Source organism: Pleurodeles waltl, chromosome 4_2, assembly GCF_031143425.1.
Source record: "Pleurodeles waltl isolate 20211129_DDA chromosome 4_2, aPleWal1.hap1.20221129, whole genome shotgun sequence".
Classification (NCBI taxonomy): Eukaryota; Metazoa; Chordata; class Amphibia; order Caudata; family Salamandridae; genus Pleurodeles; species Pleurodeles waltl.
Genome location: NC_090443.1, coordinates 349,543,975 through 349,565,162, shown reverse-complemented (window position 1 = coordinate 349,565,162; position 21,188 = coordinate 349,543,975). Strand labels below are relative to the sequence as shown.

The window sequence follows — 21,188 nt, the reverse complement described above, 5'->3', positions numbered from 1 at the left end:
TCATGAAGGCTGCAATGGCAAGCCTGGGACATGTGTTAGAGGGCTACTTAAGTGGTTGGCACAATAAGTGCTGCAGGCCCACCAATAGCATTTAATTGACAGGCCCTGGGTGTATAGTGTACTACTCTACAAGGGACTTACAAGTAAATTAAATATGCCAATTGGGTACAAACCAATTAAACCAGGTTTAGGGAGAGAGCACCAGCACTTTAGCACTGTTTAGGAGTTGTAAAGTGCACAGAGACCTAAGGCCAACAAAAGCAAAAATCCAGCAAAAATAGGACGAGAAATGCAAAAAGTTTGGAGGTGATCCTGTAGAGAGGACCATTTCCAATAGTAAGACATCTAGGTCCGAATCATGATGGTGTGCACGGATACAGAGCAAAGTAGTATGGCTGTTTTCAAGACATTACACTATCTAAAGTGCTTACACTTAACTGAGAAATTACTTGAGTTAGTGTATGAGCTGCAGACAGAACAGCTCGGAAACATGGACAGATGATCATTACTCCCTATTTCCAAGCCGTGTCACCTGCATCTTGTGCACGAACTCAAAGAATTTCAAAGTTAAATGTATTTGCTTTGGAAAAAACAATGTTTTAAATTCACATAAACATCTGGTCTGCACCAGTGTGCATCACAATAAGTCACTGTGCCATGTCACAAACAACATCTCATTTGTTGCAAGCTAGTCATTTTTGCACATTTACACCTGGAACTATCTCCCAGCCCCTCTTGATAAGGGAATTTCATTGAAAGGCTAGAAATCCCTCCTTGTCTTCCAGATTACGCCTACCAGTAATTTAAAATCTAGAAAAGTAGTTCTTATCCTATTGACGTCTGTGGTCACCTACTGAATCACTTGTTGAAGCTGGGGACCCTAGCCTAAGCAGTTTTTTTACAATTTGAACTTGAAAATAGCACACACAAAAAACACAAAGAAATAAACATCAAACAAACACACATGTTATGAAATATTGTATTTAATTCACAAAATTTATTTTCGCAAAAATCAAAATGTTAGTTTTAGTATGAAGGTTAGAGCTTTTCAAAATGTGGTTTTATTTCTAAAAAAAACCAATATGGTAGAATCAAACATATTACTTTGTCTTTTTGTTCCGATACCATGCTCTCTTTTTATCACTGCATACCAGGGCCCTAATTTCTGTCCCTGAACATTCATACTACATTCTGAGTAGTTTACTTGTGCTGCTTGGCCCCTCAAACTTTGGTTAACCAATGCCACTGCAGATGATTCCTCTTTTATAGCTATGACCCTGATTAATCTAGGCCATCTGTAAAATATTAAACAAATATCTCAATGTATGTAAATCTATTTTAGGTCCTCTGTAAAAGAAGGTTCAATTTAGGATTTTATCACACACAGGATTGTGGTCCATGTGTATTAGTCCTGGTTCCTAGTTACACAAACCCTCAGTAACATAGCTTAGGTTCCCTTTTAGAGACCCTACTTTAATCACCACTTAAAGTGTACAAGTCGTAATGTACATATATACATACATGATTTTCACTTACAACCCATTTTCCTTACCTCACATGTTCATAATGTAGGCAATATACAAATTACATTTGCTTATATTAAACTTTTTATGTATTGTCTTTCTTTGTACTATTTTTACTAGTAAGTTCTGTTTTTGCATAGATGGAACCCTTTCCTACATACTTATTAAAACACATTTACTGTACATGAGTGTTTGCATAAGTGTACCATGTGCATTCCTAAAGTTTGTGAATGACCTTAAGGCTACTACTTTATGTGTCACAGCTAGATTTGAATTCAGGTTTTCTAGTCACTCTAGCATTCCTCTGAGTGTGCCCACCTTTCCCAGCCAGGTCAAAATATATGCGTGCAAATGTATTTATGCTCAGCATCCATATTACACACACACTAACACACTTTTATGGAATAGTTATTTTTGTAAACCATGCATATTATTTCTCAGGCATTAATCTACTTCACTCAGGAAACATCTGTCTGCATCATCCTGCCAGTATGTTTACATTGAATTGCGTTCTTAAAATTAGCTTTTTTAAAGTTGTTCTGTCCAAAGTACCCTTTGCGGGATCAGGTGGCAATGACTCCATCTGCTCTCTCTAGGACATTGTACTCATAATAATCTCATGACTAATTTCTTCCTTGCCCACCTGAGCTAAAACCTCAGCATTAGATATGAGGTTCTCTGCCTTCATCACCTTGGTTACCATTTAACTCACAACTAGCAACATTTCAAATCTCTGCCTGCCACCTTCCAGTCCAACTAGATCCTCATCTAGTCCTCAGCAAAGCAAGCTGTTGCAACAGTGTCTTCTGGAGCCACTACCACTGTTACATACATTTATATGAAAATATAGTTAGTTCTTCCAACTACATAGTTAATGTGCATAAAGCAAGTTGGCTCTTCTCACATTGTCTACCATTTTCCAGGCCGCGCTCACTCTACAATCAAGCCCTTGCCTCTAATGAAACACCCAACAAAACCTCACTACTGTAACTCTTCTGTTCACCTTCATCTTCAACTTTTGTACTCTTTCCTCAAGCCTATACTTTAATGTCCATTACTTGAATTCGAGCACTACCACAGTACATTGAAGCAGGCTCATGAATTCCGCCTTCTTTAACTCATAGATTGCTCCAGTGATCACTACCACCAAAGTTGTTTCACTTGCACGGAATGCTTTAAGAGCCCTCCCCTAGACTTCTGTGCATAGTCTTCAGTGTGTGCACTTGCATTCTCTACTTACTAGTCTAAATGCTGGTTTTCATTTATCATACACTATAAAGATTCTAACACCATTTTCATGTGATCTCTGTAAGCTTTGCTCTTCAAGATGCTCAGCAGCTACGTACACACATAAATATTAAGGCCAAAGACCACCTAGGAACCCTTTCAGCTGGGCCCTTGTCATTAAACTTTGACACCAGCTCTTCCATCTACTTTAGTGAACTTGGTTTACAATAGTGCCTGGTTGAGTGGTTATTCTTACAGTAGCTAATCAAATTATTACACCTCAACCTCAGCACCAGTTCAAACCTTTAAATCTTCAGCCTTTAAATCATTCTGCAGTCACCATTAATGCTCAATAAACAATTGGACGTGTCTAGAATAGATGTACTTACCAAAATAGGTGCTTTGAATAAACAATATTAAAGATTTAACATTGGATCCAAAGTGGGTCTAGGGAGATCTGTGCCAGATTTTTAAGATAGCCATGTGGAATAAACCAATAATCTATATTGAAATATTTTGCACTGTGGGTGATTATCCCACAAATATGGAATAAATCCACCAACTCTAAACTTAAACTAAAATTGGACTTCATGTCTCTAAAGGGTATCAGTGTGCAGATGATTTAGAAAACTGACTGAACACAAATTCAAATAGTACTATCTCTAAATATCAATGTGGTAACTCCCCTCATCTCAAATGATATAAGCACAAACCTTTAAAATGTACACATCACTATCGACCAGTGACTGCTGTTTCACACTGTCTGCTTTTGCAGAGCTGCAGTGAAGAGATTAAATGGTTCTATTTGGTTCAGAAAGGATTCCTTTCACATTTTTATTTCAATAGTTTTTGTTCAAACGTTCAAACTTATTTGATCCAAAAAAAGGCAAATGTGATAAAGCAGAACTGAAAATGAGATTTGATCTACATTTTTTTTGTTTTTTTTAAACTGAAATACCTTGAGTGGGCTGTGTGTGAAACGGTTTAAATTGGATAGGTCTCCTCTGCTCTTTCCCTACTTCTTTCACGTTTGATGACAGCACCTTTACAAAATGTTGTAAATAGTGCATAATTGCCAAGATTTCTAATTGTGCTTTGATGCTATAGTTTCTTAAAAAAGCGTGCTGTAAAAGTGCAGCAAATGTCCTCCTTGTTTATTTGTTTATCTTTCTATGCATGTGTTGTGTAGTGGAGTTTTGCATTGTTACTTGATTTTTCTCAGTCTGATTTATCACTTGGAATACAAAGAAATTGTTTTAGAAACATTTAATTTGCGATCAGAACATTTTAGCATTGATAACATTTTGAGTAAATATGAGAAGGCATACCTGATTAACAGCTTCATCGAGAAAGGGATGAAGCAGTACTTACCCAAAAGACAGTTTAAGAAGTTTGTGAAGTTTCAGTTCAACATTTACTGAGTTTCTGATGACCTAGTAGAGCAATTGGCTCTCGTACATTAGTCTAGAAGAGGCTGTTTCTCAAAGGTTAGTGAACATTTTAGTAAATTGTTCAATGTTTGTACCTCCTACACCTGTGTCTTATTTATTAATCTTTGCTATTTCACAAACATTGTGTTGGGTTACAGTAGTTCATTAAAACTCTTTTGGTGTAAAATGTTCATGCAAATGTATGTAATTCTTGAAAAACAATTTGTTCTTTCTGAGGACTGTACCACAAGTTCTGAGATGAGAATCTGCCAAGTGCCGTGGAAACAAGGGCTAGCTTATTAGTTTTCCTTAAGAGCGGGACACCTCTCTTATTTCAAAAATCTTGTTTAGAAGCATATGAAAATACGATACGTTAAAAGTGGACGTCATTCTTTTTAAGGGCACTAAAACATAGTTGTTGCCTCAGATTTACTTAGGTAAAGTTCTACCGCAGTTTTAAATAGGTTTAATTAAATATGAAGATGAAGACTAACAAGCACAAATGATGTGCTTCTAGTCTGTGAATCAGCAAGCTTGCTATGGTTAACATGCTCTGTGGATGTTCACCATTATTACAGTTGCATTACTCTGCTGATCCATGTTATTTTTCATGGCTTCTATGCAAGAGGCAGGTTTTCTACCACTATGGATTTTGGTGTTGGCTGTACAACATTTGGAAAGAAAAGTGTATTACTGTTTTTACAAGCTTAGGTCTGGTTTGTGAGTTTATGTATCTTGCTCATGATTTAGCCAGGACCTGCCCCTAAATGTGTAGGATAAAGTCATACCTGTGTACCTGTGCATGGAAAAACCCTTTGTGCATTGGGCCAACAGATTCAGGTCTCCGTACTCTAACAGTAGCTCTCTGCCAGTGGAAGGTCTGCACCACATATTACCAAAACCACCAAAGGACCTCTTCACAATTGGAATTTTGTATTATGGAAAGTGGTACTACAGTAGTACTACTCATATGTTCCAAAACTCTATTCACAAACCTATGTGCAGATGTAGAAATGTATGCTATTCCTATTTTTTCTGAGTGGACAAATCCATCAAAGTAGCACAGCTGTCTGCACATTTATGTATATGTGTCATTAGTAAATGTGGGAGGGACAAAGGGGAGTGGCTGGAGAATAGGTATTTTTATTCCTAAATGGAAGAGATTTGGGAAAATTTAAGGCTTGGTTTAGGGAGGGACACAGTTTGTAAGGATACTCCCACAAAATGTAAGACCATTGTTATTCACAAATGACAATTCTAAAGTTTCAGCTCTACAGGTGTAAAAACAGGTGTAAATATACTCCAGCCTAGCCTTAGAGTAGGTCAAGCAGCACACATGGCCGCTCACAGATAACGCAACACACTCCTATAGAAAACAATGGAGGGAGGCAAATAAATAACACCCCAAAGAAACCAATAGTAAATTAATTTATTATTTTGACATTTAAATGATGTATTAATTTATTTTATGTTAAAAAACCTATAAAACCTATGTGTATATTTATTTCTTAAATAATTATTATGTTATATTATTTATAAAGTAAAAAATATTTTAAACTTTTATTTTAAAAATTGAAATCATTTAAATAATGTAACAGTTCTTTTTCTTCTCAGAATGTATTACATATTAAAAAAAGAATAAAAATGTCAATATGGTTAAGATTTTTTAAAATAATTGTTTAAAAATAGCATTTATAAATTCAATTATTCTATTTACATTCATTATTCAAACACATAGGCCCTCATTATAACATTGGCGGTAAAAAATGTGTACCGCAGCGGCGACATCTGCCAAAATACCATTGCCACGGCTAACCAGCCGTCCGCCATATTATCACCGTAGCCGGAATACCGCCAGAAGGATGGCGGATTCCGGCTGTGGCCATGGCGGCGGATGGCGGTAAGGTTGCGCTGCTGCCAGCAGCAGCGCCATGCCAGTAGACCGCCGCAGACCGTATCATGACACATGATACTGCCTGGCGGTGTTCGGCTGGCGGTATTCTGCTGGCGGACGCTGCTGCTGGCAGCAGCACCCCATCCTGTCTCCTGCCGGAGGACACCCTGAAATCAGGTAAGTTGGGTGCTCCGATAGGGGAGGAGGGTGGGGTGTGTTGTGTGTGTGTGTGTGTGTGTGTATGTTTGTGTGTGCGTGAATGCAGGTGTGTATTGCGTGTTGTATGAGTGTGCATGTGTGGATGTGTGAGTGCGTGTATGTTGTGTTGTGTGAATGTGTGTGTGCTTGTATGTATGTCAATGCGTTTGGATGTGTGTGTGAATGGATGTATGCATGCGTGGGTGCATGTGGGTATGAGTGTGTGTATGAGTGTGTACGATGGTGCGTGAAGGTGCGTGTATGTTGAGGGGTGGGTATGGAGTGGCAGGGGGTAAGGGGGGAAACCTAGGGAGGGCGGTGGGGAAGACCCTATTAGTGACAGGGAAGGAATTCCCTGTCACTGATAGTGTCTACCGCCATGGTTTTCGTAGCGTTAAGGAAGCCACGAAAACCATGGCGGTAGGCGAGGTCATAATCGCGCGGGCGGGCTAGTGACGCCAGCTGGCTGGAGACCGAAGTCTTCAGCCCGGCGGCTGTTACCACCGTGGCGGATGGAGTGGTATATTAGTGGCCATCGTCATATTATGGGGATAAGTACCGCCAGCCTGTTGGCAGTACTCAATTATACCGCCGTCCTCCAGGGTTGTAATGAGGGCCATAATTTGTTTAATTACTGTGCTGTAACACTTTATTAGTACTAGGCGAAAATTAAAGAGATAAAATGAGTTTACATTTATATTTTGTATTAAACTGTTTGTAATAGTTTATTTTAACAATAAACTTAAATCATTTTCCTCATACTTCCCCATAGGGAGATCTGCACCATGGTGGGGGACACCTCCACCTACCTGGGCACACTTTACACTAGTAAATCCTGTTGTGTAAATATGCACTCGGAAATGGTGAATAGCAAAACATTGTAGAATTAGACCCATGTGTAGTAGTAAATACATGTATTTATATATTTCCCTTGTGAATAGGCCACAAAGGACTCTGACAGCTGTGGCTAGGGCAGTTTATATAAAGGGCAAAGACTACACCAGGCAATCCACACAAAGAGATGGGGATTTAACAGAGTGAAAGGGCAAATAAGGGGATCAGGACTGAAACAAGAACAGAAATCGAAGTGACTGTCGTTGAAAGGAGTGCACTACTCTAAGGGCGGTTTTGGAACGACAGCTAAGGGGCTTTTCTCTTGGCTAATCCTACTGAGTAGCGCTTAGAACATTGTGCCAACAAGGAAAGTTAAGCACCACATCAGCACCAGGTATCTTAAATCACAACCAGCATGGTACAACAGGTGCCGTCGGATCTAATGCGAACTACACTAATGTTTTGAGCTCACTGCTTCATGGCAGATGCGGAATGATCTGATGATCGAAAAGTAGTAACAGGGATTCCCATGGGCAGAAAAGCGTCTGAAAAGGCATGTGTAGGTTAAGAAGAACTATGGGTCCAAAGGGTTGTCATGGTTTCTTTTGCCGTTAAGAAAGCTGGGTTTGACGTGCTCGAATTCAGCCAGGCAGTCAGTCGTTCGGTGACTAAAAAATAAATCCTTCTTTGCGGAGTCAGGCAGAGATGTGGGGCCAGATGTAGGAAAGGAATTGCAACTCGCAAACGGCAAAAACTGCCGTTTGCGAGTTGCAAATCACATTTTCCTATGCAGAAATGCATTCTGCGAGTCGGACCGACTCGCAAAATGCATTTCAGAATCGCAAATAGGAAGGGGTGCTCCCTTCCTATTTGCGATTCCTAGTGGTATGCAACACCATTGTTGCAGTTACCATCCACTTCAAGTGGATGGTAACCCACTCGCAAATTGGAAGGGGTCCCCATGGGACCCCTTCCAGTTTGTGACTGGACCCAGAAACATTTTTTCAGGGCAGGGAGTGGTCCAAGGGACCACTCCCTGCCCTGAAAAAATACCGAAACTAAAGGTTTCGGTTTTTTTTTTAAGTGCAGCTCGTTTTCCTTTAAGGAAAACGGGCTACACTTTAAAAAAAAAAAACTGCTTTATTTAAAGCAGTCACTCCATGTTTGCGAGTGCCCATAGTCGGTATGGGGCCGCAATTTGCGACCCACCTCATGAATATTCATGAGGTGGGTCATTGCGACCCCATACCGACTTGCAGACGGTGTCTGAGACACCGTTCTGCATAACATTTTGTGACTTGCAAACAGCGAGTCGCAATGACTCACTATTTGCAAGTCGCAAAATGTTATTTTGCTACATCTGGCCCGTGGTGTTTTATCCGGGTTGCTGTCTTCAATGGGGTGCATTAATGTGTCACCTCCTTAGCAAATTTAAATCAAAAATTTAATTTTTAACAACTTCTTCTACTTATTTTGTTCGGCTAGTGATGGTTCTGATTAGTATGCCTTATGCGTCGACACTGATGGAACTGAAAACTAGGGGCCAGATGTAGGAAAAAAGCAAATTGCGACTTGCAATTTGCGAGTCTGTGCGACTCGCAAATTGCAAGTCGCAATTTGCTATGCAGAAAGGTGTCTCAGACACCTTCTGCAACTCGCAATGGGGTCGCAAAGACCCACCTCATAAATATTTATGAGGTGGGTCGCAGTTTGCGACCCCATTGCGAGTATGGGCACTCACGGGGATGGTGGCCTGCTGGAGACAGCAGACCACCATGTCCGTGACTGCTTTTTAATAAAGCAGTTTTTTTTTTTCTATCTGCAGCCCGTTTTCCTTAAAGGAAAACGAGCTGCACTTAGAAAAAAAACCGAAACCTTTTGTTTCGGTATTTTTCAGAGCAGGCAGTGGTCCATAGGACCACTACCTGCTCTGAAAAATAGTTTTTGTGATCATTCACAAAGGGGAAGGGGTCCCATGGGGACCCCTTCCCGTTTGCGAATGGGTTACCATCCACTTCAAGTGGATGGTAACAGCGATTTCATTTGCGACCGCTTTCGCGGGCGCAAATGAAATTGCATAGCATTGCGAGTCGCAAATAGGAAGGGAACACCCCTTCCTATTTGCGAGTCGGAAATGCATTTTGCGAGTCGGATCCGACTCGCAAAATGCATTTCTGCATAGCAGAGAGGCTTTTGCGCCTCGCAAACGGCGTTTTTCGCCGTTTGCGAGGCGCAAACCCTTTGCTACATCTGGCCCTAGATCTTTTCCGCTATCTTTCCACAGGCTTCTTATGCTCGCAGTGGCCATTTAAATGCAAATCCTGCATTTGGGCAAGATGCCAGGCATTTATCCACAGCCCTGTAATGAAACCGCTGACTGATGCATAGAGAACTGTTTTGTTGGCCTGAAATAGTCAATAGTGTCTTATTCGTTCAGAATAAATTGCGAGAAGTTATCAATGAGATTTTCTCTCCGATCTCCAGAAGCCTCCACATGACCGTTGCACATATTTGGTGGTGCGCATCAACATTAGGCGGGGTTATTTTACGTAATTCTGTCTTGCAAATATTTCACTTTTTCACCACAATATTATATTTCAACTTAAAAAAAGCTTTCCAGAAAAAAACTAAAAATAATTAAATCTTTTTCAATATATTCATTCTGACAATCATAAGAAAAACGGGGGTCAAAATAAACATGCACCTGGTAATGTTTTAGCTGAACTAACTCGCGAGAGCTTTGTTTTGTTTGCGATGTATTTAGCTTGGAATTCATGCACCACCTAGATGGCTTTAAGTCCAGACAACCCTGTTGTTTTCCACGGGTATAGCTGCCCGTTCTGCTTCCATCAGTAAGAAAATGATAAATTACTCTTGCGTTGATGTAGTGATGCATGTACCGTCTCAGCCTTTTCTAGCCGCTTTAAGAGTAACTGGTGTCACTATGGTCCATTTTAGTGTATTTCATTTTATTGAGCTTCCAAGAATGGAAGATTTAACGGTCCTCCCGAGATTGGAGCTCTGACTTGCAGATTACTAGACGTGGCTGACATGATGACAGTGCATGTATGCTTACTGTGTGGAAAAAATTACATGTGTAAAGCATTAAAAAGGATGCCCCGTGTTTCCTGTCTTAAATATTGGATTCAATTTTTGCGTGAAAATAGCGCTTTAGGCACAGCACAGTAAAAACAGTAAAGTGAATATTTGCGGGTAAATGTTTATACAGAGATCAATGTGCACATACCATATTTTCACGTTCGTGTTCGAAAATACAAGATTGGTGAGCAAATAACTAAATAAAATGATTTAAGGATGTATGGCATCTTAAAGTGCTAGGCACTATCAACATGAGATTCTGAAACAGCAGCTGCAACCAGGGGCATAGCTTCAGGGGGGTGCTTGCGGTGTTACACCCCTCTAATAAATGTATTTTTTTGTAAATATTTGGGTATATTGTGAGATGTCTGTAGGACTTCAGCAGAAATTTGTACATACACTGAGACAAAAAACTGTGTTTTCTCTCTTTCTACTCCTACCAAACCACATTCCTCTCCCTGTCCACTGCCCCTTAATCCCTTCTTGTGTGCCTTGCTTTAAACATTATGTGCCAGCCTGATTGTCGGAAAATCTGAAGCTCACAAAACCCCAATCTTACTGACCAGGCTACGCCCCTGGCTGCAACCTGCAATCTGTTTGTAAAACAAGGTCCCACCCACTCTTTCGGTTAGGTAATGCTTATGCAGTACTGCATAAAACTAGCTTTTTCACGTTGCTCTCCCTAGTGTATGCCATTTTTCGGTAGAGCATAGCTGCGCGCAAGAACTGCTTTTCAATCTGTTGTCATCTTTTCTCTGGGCTTTAACCAGGCCCATCTCACGTACTTCACTTTCATTGGTTCATGGGCTTGCCTTTTAAAATTGCTTTTATTTTATTTGTGGAAGGCATGCATACATCATGCCTTTTCCAGTGTTTAGCCCTCCTCAAAAGCACTAGCCAACTATTGTTAACATACGCAGCGTCCATGTTTTATGCATGGTTTCTGGACTACTTTTTCTTTTATTTCATACTCAGCGCGATCTTGCTTGGCAGTATTAGAGTGCTTTGCATAATTATCAGTTACTTCCATTGTTTATGCTCCGCCCTCCATGGCAATTTCAAAGTCCTACACAGCACGATCTCACTATGCAGTATTGGAGCGATTTGCATGACTCCCATTTAATTCAATTTTTTATCCTCCGTGCTCCATGACAGTTTCAAAGTCTTACACAGCGCAATCTCACTCAGCAGTGTTGGAACTATTTCAAAGAATTACACAGCGCAATCTCGCCCGGCAGTGTTGGAGCAGTTTGCATGACTACCAGTTACTTCCATTGTTTATCCTACTGCTTCATGGTGATTTCAAAGTCTTACACAGCGTGAGCTCGCTCGGCAGTATTGGAGCGATTTGCGTGACTACCAGTTACTTCCATTGTTTATCGTCTGTGCCCCATGGTGATTTCAAAGTCATACAAGCGCGATCTTGCTCTGCAGTATTGGAGCAATTTGCATGACTGCCAGTAACTTTCATTATTTATCATCCGTGCTCCATGGCGATTTCAAAGTCTTACACAGCACGATCTTGTTCTGCAGTATTGGAACAATTTGCATGACTACCACTGACTTCCATGGTATCCTAGTTGCCTCACGTCACACTAACAGAGAGGAAGGTGCATCCCGGTCGCTCCCAGCTTACAAATTGGCAGTGCAAAGCTTATGTAACAATAGTTAAGCACTTCCATTTTCTTCACTATTGTTTAGTGTTGTGATACCCTCACTGTTTCTCATTAAAAGTTCCCTTTTGTCACGCATGGTCTTGTAGAGCTGCATGCTCAGTGAATTGTGTGGCAGGAAAAGACAAAGCGCGATCTCGCTCAGCAGTATTGGAGCGATTTCAAAGTCTCACACACTGCAATCTCGCTCGGCAATATTAGAGCAATTTGCATGACGACCAGTAAATTCCATTGTTTATCCTCTGCGCTCTATGCCAATTTCAAAGTCTTACACAGCGCGATCTCGCTCAGCAGTATTGGAGCGATTTCATAGTCTTACGCAGCGCAATCTCGCTCAGCAGTATTGGAGCGATTTGCATGATTACCAGTTACTTCCATTGTTTATCCTCCGTGCTCCATGGCGATTAAAAAGTCTTACATAGCGCAATCACGCTCGACAACCTCCGCGCTCCAAGGCAATTTCAAAGTCTTACACAGCGCGATCTCGCTCAGCTGTATTGGAACAATTTCAAAGAATTACACAGCGCAATCTTTCTCGGCAGTATTGGAGCGATTTGCATGACTACCAGTAACTTCCATTGTTTATCCTCTGCACTCTATGGCGATTTCAAAGTCATGCACAGCACGATCTCGCTCAGCAGTATTGGAGCGATTTGCATGACCACCAGTTACTTATATTGTTTCTTAGTTACCTCATGAAACAGTTACAGAGAGTGCAGTGCATCCCGTTTGTGCACAGCTTACAAAATGGCATTGCAAAGCTTGTTTAACTATAGTTAAGCACATTCATTTTCTTCATCATTGTATAGTTCAGTGATACCCTATCCTTGACAATTCTTGTTTCATTGTTTCTCATTAAAAGTTCCCTTATGTCACCCATGGTCTTGCAGAGCTGCTTGCTTAGTGGACGTATGTGGCAGGAAAGGGCCAAATTATGAGGCAAGGTTGACCAATTTATGTGGCAAAAAAGTCCAGTTATAAATTTACAACGCCCATAGCTCTAACTCTTGCAAATGCAAGCTCTAGTGGATTGCAAATGCTTGTTTGGTCTTGATACATGAAGCTCTAGCTGTGTGTTGTGAGAGCTTTTGTCATTCATGCTTCAAAAAACATGTAGAGAATGGTCTCTGTGTCAGCCGTCTTCAGCTATTGGCTTTCATGTTTTTTTCATGGTTTGCCATTGCTTATATGGGTAGTCCATCAAAGCCATGGCATTTTCATGTTGGTTCCACCAAGTAGACCTTATCCTAAACTGCAGATGCAACACGATGTGTAGCTGTACTTTGTCTAAATTTTTGATGTATTTACTTGGTTTGCACACTTACATTTTAGTTGCTGATTTATGGCTTTACTCCTTGCATAAGGCTGTCTCAAAATGAGCCAAGAAAAATTAGACGGTTCCGTTGGATTCTTTTGTTGTAAAATCAATATATCACTCTCTCAAAATTATAACCAATTTGCTGTATTTATTATCCAGACAGATGTAATGTATCACATATAAATAGTAATAGTGCCGACGGTGCATCAAATACTGCACAGTTTTATTCACTATTCACACCACAGTCACCTTATTTTAACTTGTAGTCTTGCTAGCATCTTAGATTTAAAACTTTATTCAAAAAGCCATGATCTGCAGGCACACATGCTCTCATAAAGACCATCAAACATGAAGCCCTTTATCGAAAGTATCTACCAGTCAGTATTGTACTGTTTATGTCTTTTAAGTTCACCACATATAAATAAGGCATAATGTATTTTATGTCTCGATTTTGTATTATTTTTTCTGGCTATTGTATAACCTACTAATTAAATCTGTTCAGCAAAGTGACCCTTTAAATTCATCATTGTTATGATTATAATTAAGATCAGTATGTACATTATAAAATGCACCTGTTTGCAAGTAAATCACTCATCTATAGCAAGAGGTGTGCTCTATTAAACAGTGCGTGTTTGAGCTCAATAACAATTGTTAAGAAAGAAGTTGAAAAAATGTTGCAAACTTTTGAATATCAGCCAAAATTGTTATGTTCTATCATACATAAACCACCTTACCTATCTAGCTATCATAACTTCCTGCCACACCGACCTTATCGTACGTCATGCGCACCTGTCATATCTATATACTATGGTATGATACCTAACTTCTCATACCAACGTAACCTAAGATGCCAACCATATGTTCTGTACCTACCATACCTATCCTATCATACCTCACCTGTCTACCATACCTAACCTATCATATCTGTGATGCCTGTTTATCTACTATACCTACCTACCATGCCTGTCTACCACACTTAACCTATGTCACCTAACACAAAATACCTACCATAGCTAGTTTACCATACTTTCCATGTCTAGCTTACCTAAACTACCTATCAAGCATTGCCTGCCTATCAAATCCACCTACACACCTACTTAAATACCATAACTACCATAGCTTCCTACTATCTATTAGCATAATGTACCTAACTACCATACATAATCTACCATAAATAGCATACCTTATTTATATACTGTAATAATATACATACCAATCAGACCTAGCTTACTTACCATACAGTTCCTAACCTTCCAGGCATACCGAACTCCCATACCTGCTATAACTAATTTACCACACCTACCATACTTAACCTGCCTTCATGTATCTTATTCCTTGCCTGGATTTGAGCTTTCCTAAAAAAAGAGTTTACGTTATGCCTTTGGGATCTCTAGCAAGTGCTCAAGGACCTGCAGCCTTTGTCTGACTCAAGGGACTTCTGGTAACAGCCTACGAAACTGCAGTCTGCTTTGGGAAAGTACTGATTGCAGCTTTTGAAGAGCATGAAAATCTGAATACCATTGTTTCTTAAAAATAGCATAACCTCTTGGATTTACCGATGCTTGTTTTTTATGATTGTTATGTTTTTCTCAATGGCCTACCTTGCAGTTAATTGAGATCAAGATAATTGCACAGAAGACAGACTTTGAATTCTGTTTTACTACATTACTAATCACTGAACTTTGATTAGTAATGCACTCTGTAGTGCTGTTTCTACACGAGCCGCAGCAGCATACTTATAAAGACATCTTTCTCTAGCTTGCCTTTATCCACCCACTTCATGTTTTATTTGCCATATTATTCAGGTGTACAGCATTACACTGCCAAAAGATGTCATAGATCTGACACTGGCGATAACAAACAGGAGGAAGGAGGCGTGTTTATGATTGTTGCACATCTGTGAGAAATGTCTGTTGTTATCTGATAAAGTCACATTTAGAATGACCAAAAATATTATTGTTTTCTTCTTTTGGATGGCCCGACAGCTGCATTTTTCTCGACTGGGCTGTTCCTTTCACTTTGATGGCTTCTGTGCATATTTTTTTTAATTTATCGTTCCAAGATTGCCGTCATCAATATTGGAGCAGTAAATTAATTGTAAAAAAAATTCAAATGCCGAAGCATCGGCAAACAATCATTTTCTTTTTGTCGTTTTCTCGATGCGGAACACCGCGTCAAAAAGCATTGGCAAAGCCAAAAGGTCAGGTAAGGCTATTAAAACGGGAGATTTATTGCCTTTGCCTGTACTACCTTTTACCCTTCATGGTATCAGGAGCAGATAGGGTAGACTGGGCATGGGGGCGATGCCCGCTCCAGTCCGAGCAGTGAGGCAGGAGAGTTAGATACTGCAATCAGTTAAAGAAGTGATAACACATTTGGTCCCTAAGGCAAGATGATTGGATGGTGATTGTACAGTTAGGGTGGGCTTGCTACACATGAAAATACGTAACAGGGCAGTAAAAAAATAATTGATTTAAAAGCATTTATAAAAGGGGGGCTCTAATATGTGCTCCTACAAGATCCTCGCTCATGATGGGGTGTATTCTTTCCATGGCTCGGGATCAAATATAAATTTAGTAGGGGCAAAATAATCAATTGTGACCTCAGAGTCAGATTTATTGTTCTTTAACAACATGATCGGCAAAATAGTACCAGTTAAGAACTTGCATTTCGGAAGAAAGTGGCAAGGGAACTAATAGAAGGACAAACGTCTACATGAGGGATTCTCACAGAACGAAGAACGTGTCCTTGATGTGAGCTGATGGATGTTCAATGAGGACTGTTAATTTACATTCTTCTACCATCCGCACAAATCCTATAGCAGAATAGATTACAGTTTGAGTTGTGCACGCACCCTTAGACAGACAGAGACAGCAGGTATTTTACTCATCCCATGAACAGATCGTGACATAATGCTGACATGACCGAATGGCCAGTGACAGGTGCAAAGATAAAGCTGGACGTGTAATGTAACTTGTTGAGAGACAATCTCATAAGAAGTATGTTGCCATATAATCTGCTGGATATGAATTGCAGCTGACATGAACTTTGCCCTAAGAACAGTTCCTGTGCTCACATACCAGTGAGATTAGTACTATGTTATGTGGCCACTGAGGACAGAGTGAACAAGTGTAAGTCCTATCCCCAGGGCCAAAAAAGCACTTCAGGGAAAGTAGGGTCTGGAGCAGCTGCAGAAGGCAGAGGGCCTCCCCCACCTACTGTTAGGCACAATCAAAGTCCATGCTCAGTGGGCGAATGGGCAGAGATTCAAGGTGAAAGGCATGAAGAGTAGGAGTCAAAGTATATCATAGTAAACATGGCAAGTAACTGATAAGCATAGTGCTATTACCATAAATGGTTGCATCAGAATAGAGGAATCTTCATCTTCTTTGTGAACCCTTCTCATGTGCACCTGTTGTTTTGTCTTCCAGGGTAACTACTTGGTGTTCATGGCAGAACTTTTCTGGTGGTTTGAAGTTGTGAAGCCTGCATTTGTACAGCCTTGCGCCATTGACCCACAAGGTAACTGCAGTTTTTTCCTTTGAACCCATGTGAATAAATCATGTTAGATATTTCAGTTAGCAATGTTAGCCTAACATCATGAAAAAATTGTACTCATCATTGTAGTCATCATGAGTTGTAATTAAACAAGTCACTTGAGCTTTTGAGCCAGAGGAGAATGTTCTTCTTATTGCAGCGTATACACATTCATGTTTTGCCCAAGATACACACCTTTGTAAATCAATATCTTCACTATGATCCTCTGTTATCAACCTCTCACGTGTCACGTGGCCAGGCAAGGGTTCCACCCACCCTCTACGATGCAATAGCAGAATACTGGCTGCAAAGATTATTGCTTCTCCCCCCCACACACACACACACACCTTTTCATCTTCTGCCATGATCTGGATTTTTAAAGTTATTTAATCAATTTTAAAGAATATATAAAGCACATCATCAATCACCTTTGCACAGTGCAAGTGATTCATTGCTAAACTTTCTTAAGCTCTCCGAAAGGACAGTACCAAACAAAAATCTCCTAATAGCCTACATGTATGGGACAACTTGCAATTCTCTGCCTAGCTAAAATCATTCGCCTTCATTCAGTACCCTGATTCTGTCAACCCAGCTGGATAGACTAATGGCCTGATTTAAATGCGGGCCCTAGCAGGAAATCACACAGAATATTGCAGATTTACCAACTGTGTCTTTAAGACTCTATTTGCCATATTGAAAATGAGGCAGAGGGCAGACGTTCCACCAGTGGAAACTTCACCAGGTCTGCCGAAGTTTCGAATCAACCTCTAACATGGAAGTAGGCACCTTATTTAGACTGACCAGACCACCAAGTTACCTGGGAACTAAAAGGTTTTAAAGAAAGCCCTGAACATGGTGGAGGATTGTCAGTGAAAGAAGGTGTGGCATCCTCAATGTATTGTGAAGTACCTCCTAATGCGATTGGGAGTGGATTTGTGAACACTGGCAGTGCCCACATTTTCTTTCAGCATTTGCACCAGCACCGATGCCAATGGTCGACTTTAGACTTTATTGATTCTCCACTCAAATGCCCGCTCCCATGCAGACATGCTCACACCCCTTGATGAAATACACTACATTTTCAGATGTTACCCTGCCATTTTGGCAAATGAGGGTGATTTACAGGGAGATTTAAAGCAACAGCAGGTGGAAAATGTTAAATCAGGCCATAAGACGTAATAGACAATCAATTGTCAGTACACCAGAGTGAAGACATTTTGTCCTGGTAGCATAAATTCATTGTCTTAACCATTGACAATGGTAAGTATACTTATATAACTAATATCAGTGATCTATTCAGTTTCTGGAATGTTTTCTGCATTATGTTTTCTGTGTTATCAGGCAAAACACTCCCCCGCAGTGCATATACATAGTTTAGCAATATAACCATTTTATTTTAATTAGCACACACACAAGTATTTTCATAAGGGATAAATGCCCCTAGAACTTGATCTATCATCCTAGGTTCAACCTACTATAGGGATCTTTATTATGCAATATACTTGTACCCTGGTATTTTAGTGTAATACTCTGCACCCCAATTCAGAAATAGAAACTCATTAATTGTGCATCCATTTCCCTAGTAAAAAAAATCCTATATTTGGACCAGTTGATGTAGAGTCCTGATATTCTTCTATGTACTTGTAAGAAATACAGGAAGTCAGACACAGATTGGTCTGGTTCTCTTGGATACAGCAAAGTGTTGTCTGCATACTGGGAAACAATATGATTAACTCCCCCTTTACTAATCCCCCAATCCCTATCTGCATTCTCAACATACAAGCCAAAGGTTTTGCTACTACTACCAGGGGTTTGGAATTTAATATATCGACTTGTCCGTGGGACAGGCTGGTTCTTAAATCTACTTTTCCTGTAAAAAGAAATCTACTTGTCCTTTTGGTGCCATGTAGTGTATCGACAAATTATGGCAGCATTCTCATTATATAATAGCCTCTCTGATTATTCCAGGGATACTACTATAATAGGGTTTGAATACTTACAATATCAATCCCTACTATAGCAATTTCCTTATTTTGCCACCTTTCCGCAGATCTACATACTGGGGCTGGAGGAAGCAGTAAGCAATAGTTTCAGGGCTGGAATGCCATTGAGTCTGCAAACCTACTAATTGCATGTTTTATGGATTTTCACCAGCTCTTCTCAAATCTTTTACCACAATGAGAAAGGTTGGCAATTTACTCCTGAAAGTGGCAGAAGTAGAAGTTCTTCCAGGGTTGGGGAAAAAAGTGGTTGGCGGGAAAGTGAACTTGTAAATGCTCAATAGATTTTCACATGTGAGAATCCACACATGCATATTTACTTGTGTAAAATACAGTTCACAAATATTTTGTAGAAGTACGATTTCCTGATCTACTCTGTAAGTTCTTGTGAATTCATGAAAGCCACTAATTCAAAGACATATACCATGGGTGCACTTTTGGGACTTTCTTTAAGAATTCAGTCCGTAATAATGTCTAGCGTTAACAAAGACATTTTGTTTTTATTAAACTTCTATTTCTCTCTATCTATCAGCTGGCTTTATTGTGAGTGATCACATTCTGCTCTTCCACCAGGAGCATATTGGCACACAAAGTAGTTTTGTTCAGTGCTAGGAACTACTGTGGCAAAACCTGTATTCATTTTGCTTACTTCTGATTCCCAATTTTGCTTGTTTTGTAATTGTAGTTTAGTTTATTTTGGTGAGAGCAGCTGGTATACTTTGGAAACTACATGACCACATTTATATAAGATAACTGTCAGGGTAGGAAGAGATATGTCCTTACTCAAGTCTGGATATCTAGATAGTTACACCTTTAGTTTTAGAAATTTGTATAAGTCTAGGTCATCTAATGGATATCACATTTGTAAGATGAAGAAGGGGAGTGTAGAGGTGTTAGCATATAAGTGTTTGACCAGATTGATACCTTTCTTTGACCAATCAGACCACAGTGCTGGTTTCTAGTCGATGTTAATTTTCTGGTTGTGTCAGAGGGAGGACAAATTGAAATTATGAATTCTTGTTGTAGAGTAGCAGTCCAGTCTTAATACAGCTTTATTGGTATTATAAATGATGTATTTAGAATGAATAGGGTGTTTTTATTTATTATTAAATATGTAAGAATAGGTTTTCCTTGTAGTCCTAACTTTTTCAAATACACCCATATTGGTGTATTATCAGACTTGTTAATGAACCATTTAACACCTTGTTTAAACGAGAAGGCAAATTGATAGTTCCTAAATTTAGGGAGGCCTATATCACCCATTTCTTTAAGTAGTCTAAGTTTTTTTTGTGTTTTTCTATTGTTCTATAAGAAGTTGTTAATGGTACCAATTATGAGAAGAAAGACTTCAGTGGGAGCGTAGTAGGTAGGTAATTGACTATAGGGGTGATCATCATTTTTAGGTTATCAGCTCTCCCCTACCATGAAATAACTTACATACTAGTGAATTTATTAACCTTCTTGAGTGTGATCGATTTGTCATGTTTGATTGTGTCTATTAGCTTATTTGAAAATTCTATCCCCAAATATTTGATAGAATTAGGCTACCATGCAAGGCCAGAGTTTCCTAGAATTTCTTTAGAACCATGGCTCTTTAGAAGTTTAACTTCAGAATTGTCTTTATTGAGCGAATAGCCCAACACCGAGGAGAATTCTCTGATTGACATCATTAAGGAGGAGGGAGCGTCGATAATACTTATTAGGATGTTGTCTGCATAGACAGCTGTTTGTATAGTTGTACTTCAAAATTTAACACCAGTTATTCCTGTACGTTCCCTTAGGTTGTGAAGGAATGGCTCTAAAGCAAGGGGAAATAGGCATCCCTGTCTAGACCCTTGTTGTAGAGAGTTGAAAGTTGTACCCCCAGCTCTAACCTTAGCAACTGTTTGTAGTATGACGTCATTATCATTTTAATGAATTGTTCACCTAAATTAAATTTCCTAAGGACAGAGTGTAAATAGTACTAGTCTACCTTATTAAACTCTTTTCCCCGTCTAGTATGATAGCTGCTGTGAGGGTGAGTAGGGATTTGGCTTTCTCAATGACTTGGCATAGTATTGTTGTATTATCATTGGATAGTCCATTTTTTAAGAATCCAACATATGATGGGTGTATGAGTTTAGATGTGTATTTTGTAGTCTACAAAAGTATCATCTCATATATTTTACAGTCTAGGTTTAGTAATGAGATTGACCTGTAGTTATTTGGAAGCATTACATCTTGCTCTTCCTTTGGGATGACAGTTATGGTAGCCTCTGCTGGTGTCACAGGCTACTCGTCGTTTATGTCTCTAGCCAACTGGAACTGCAGAATGGTCTTGATCCTTGTAGGTTCTGCCTTGACCAAGGTAAGGGCGGCCCCTTCTGGTAGCCACGGAGCTGCTGATGATGGAACGCCAAAAGACAGTCTGTGCCCTCCAGAAGGAGTCACAGAGGAAAAAACTCCAAAGGGAAAT

At 39.8% G+C, this 21,188-nt stretch overlaps 1 protein-coding gene across 4 annotated transcripts in view; it reads left to right on the top strand.

Moving 5' to 3' along the window:
• The window catches only part of CAMSAP2 (calmodulin regulated spectrin associated protein family member 2), a 452,998-nt gene that overhangs the window by 307,611 nt on the left and 124,199 nt on the right, over positions 1–21,188 (top strand). For all 4 annotated transcript variants that reach the window (XM_069231424.1, XM_069231423.1, XM_069231426.1 and 1 more), the window contains one exon: positions 16,628–16,718. In XM_069231424.1, the coding sequence (XP_069087525.1) occupies positions 16,628–16,718 (91 nt within the window). The remainder of the gene's footprint in view (positions 1–16,627; positions 16,719–21,188) is intronic.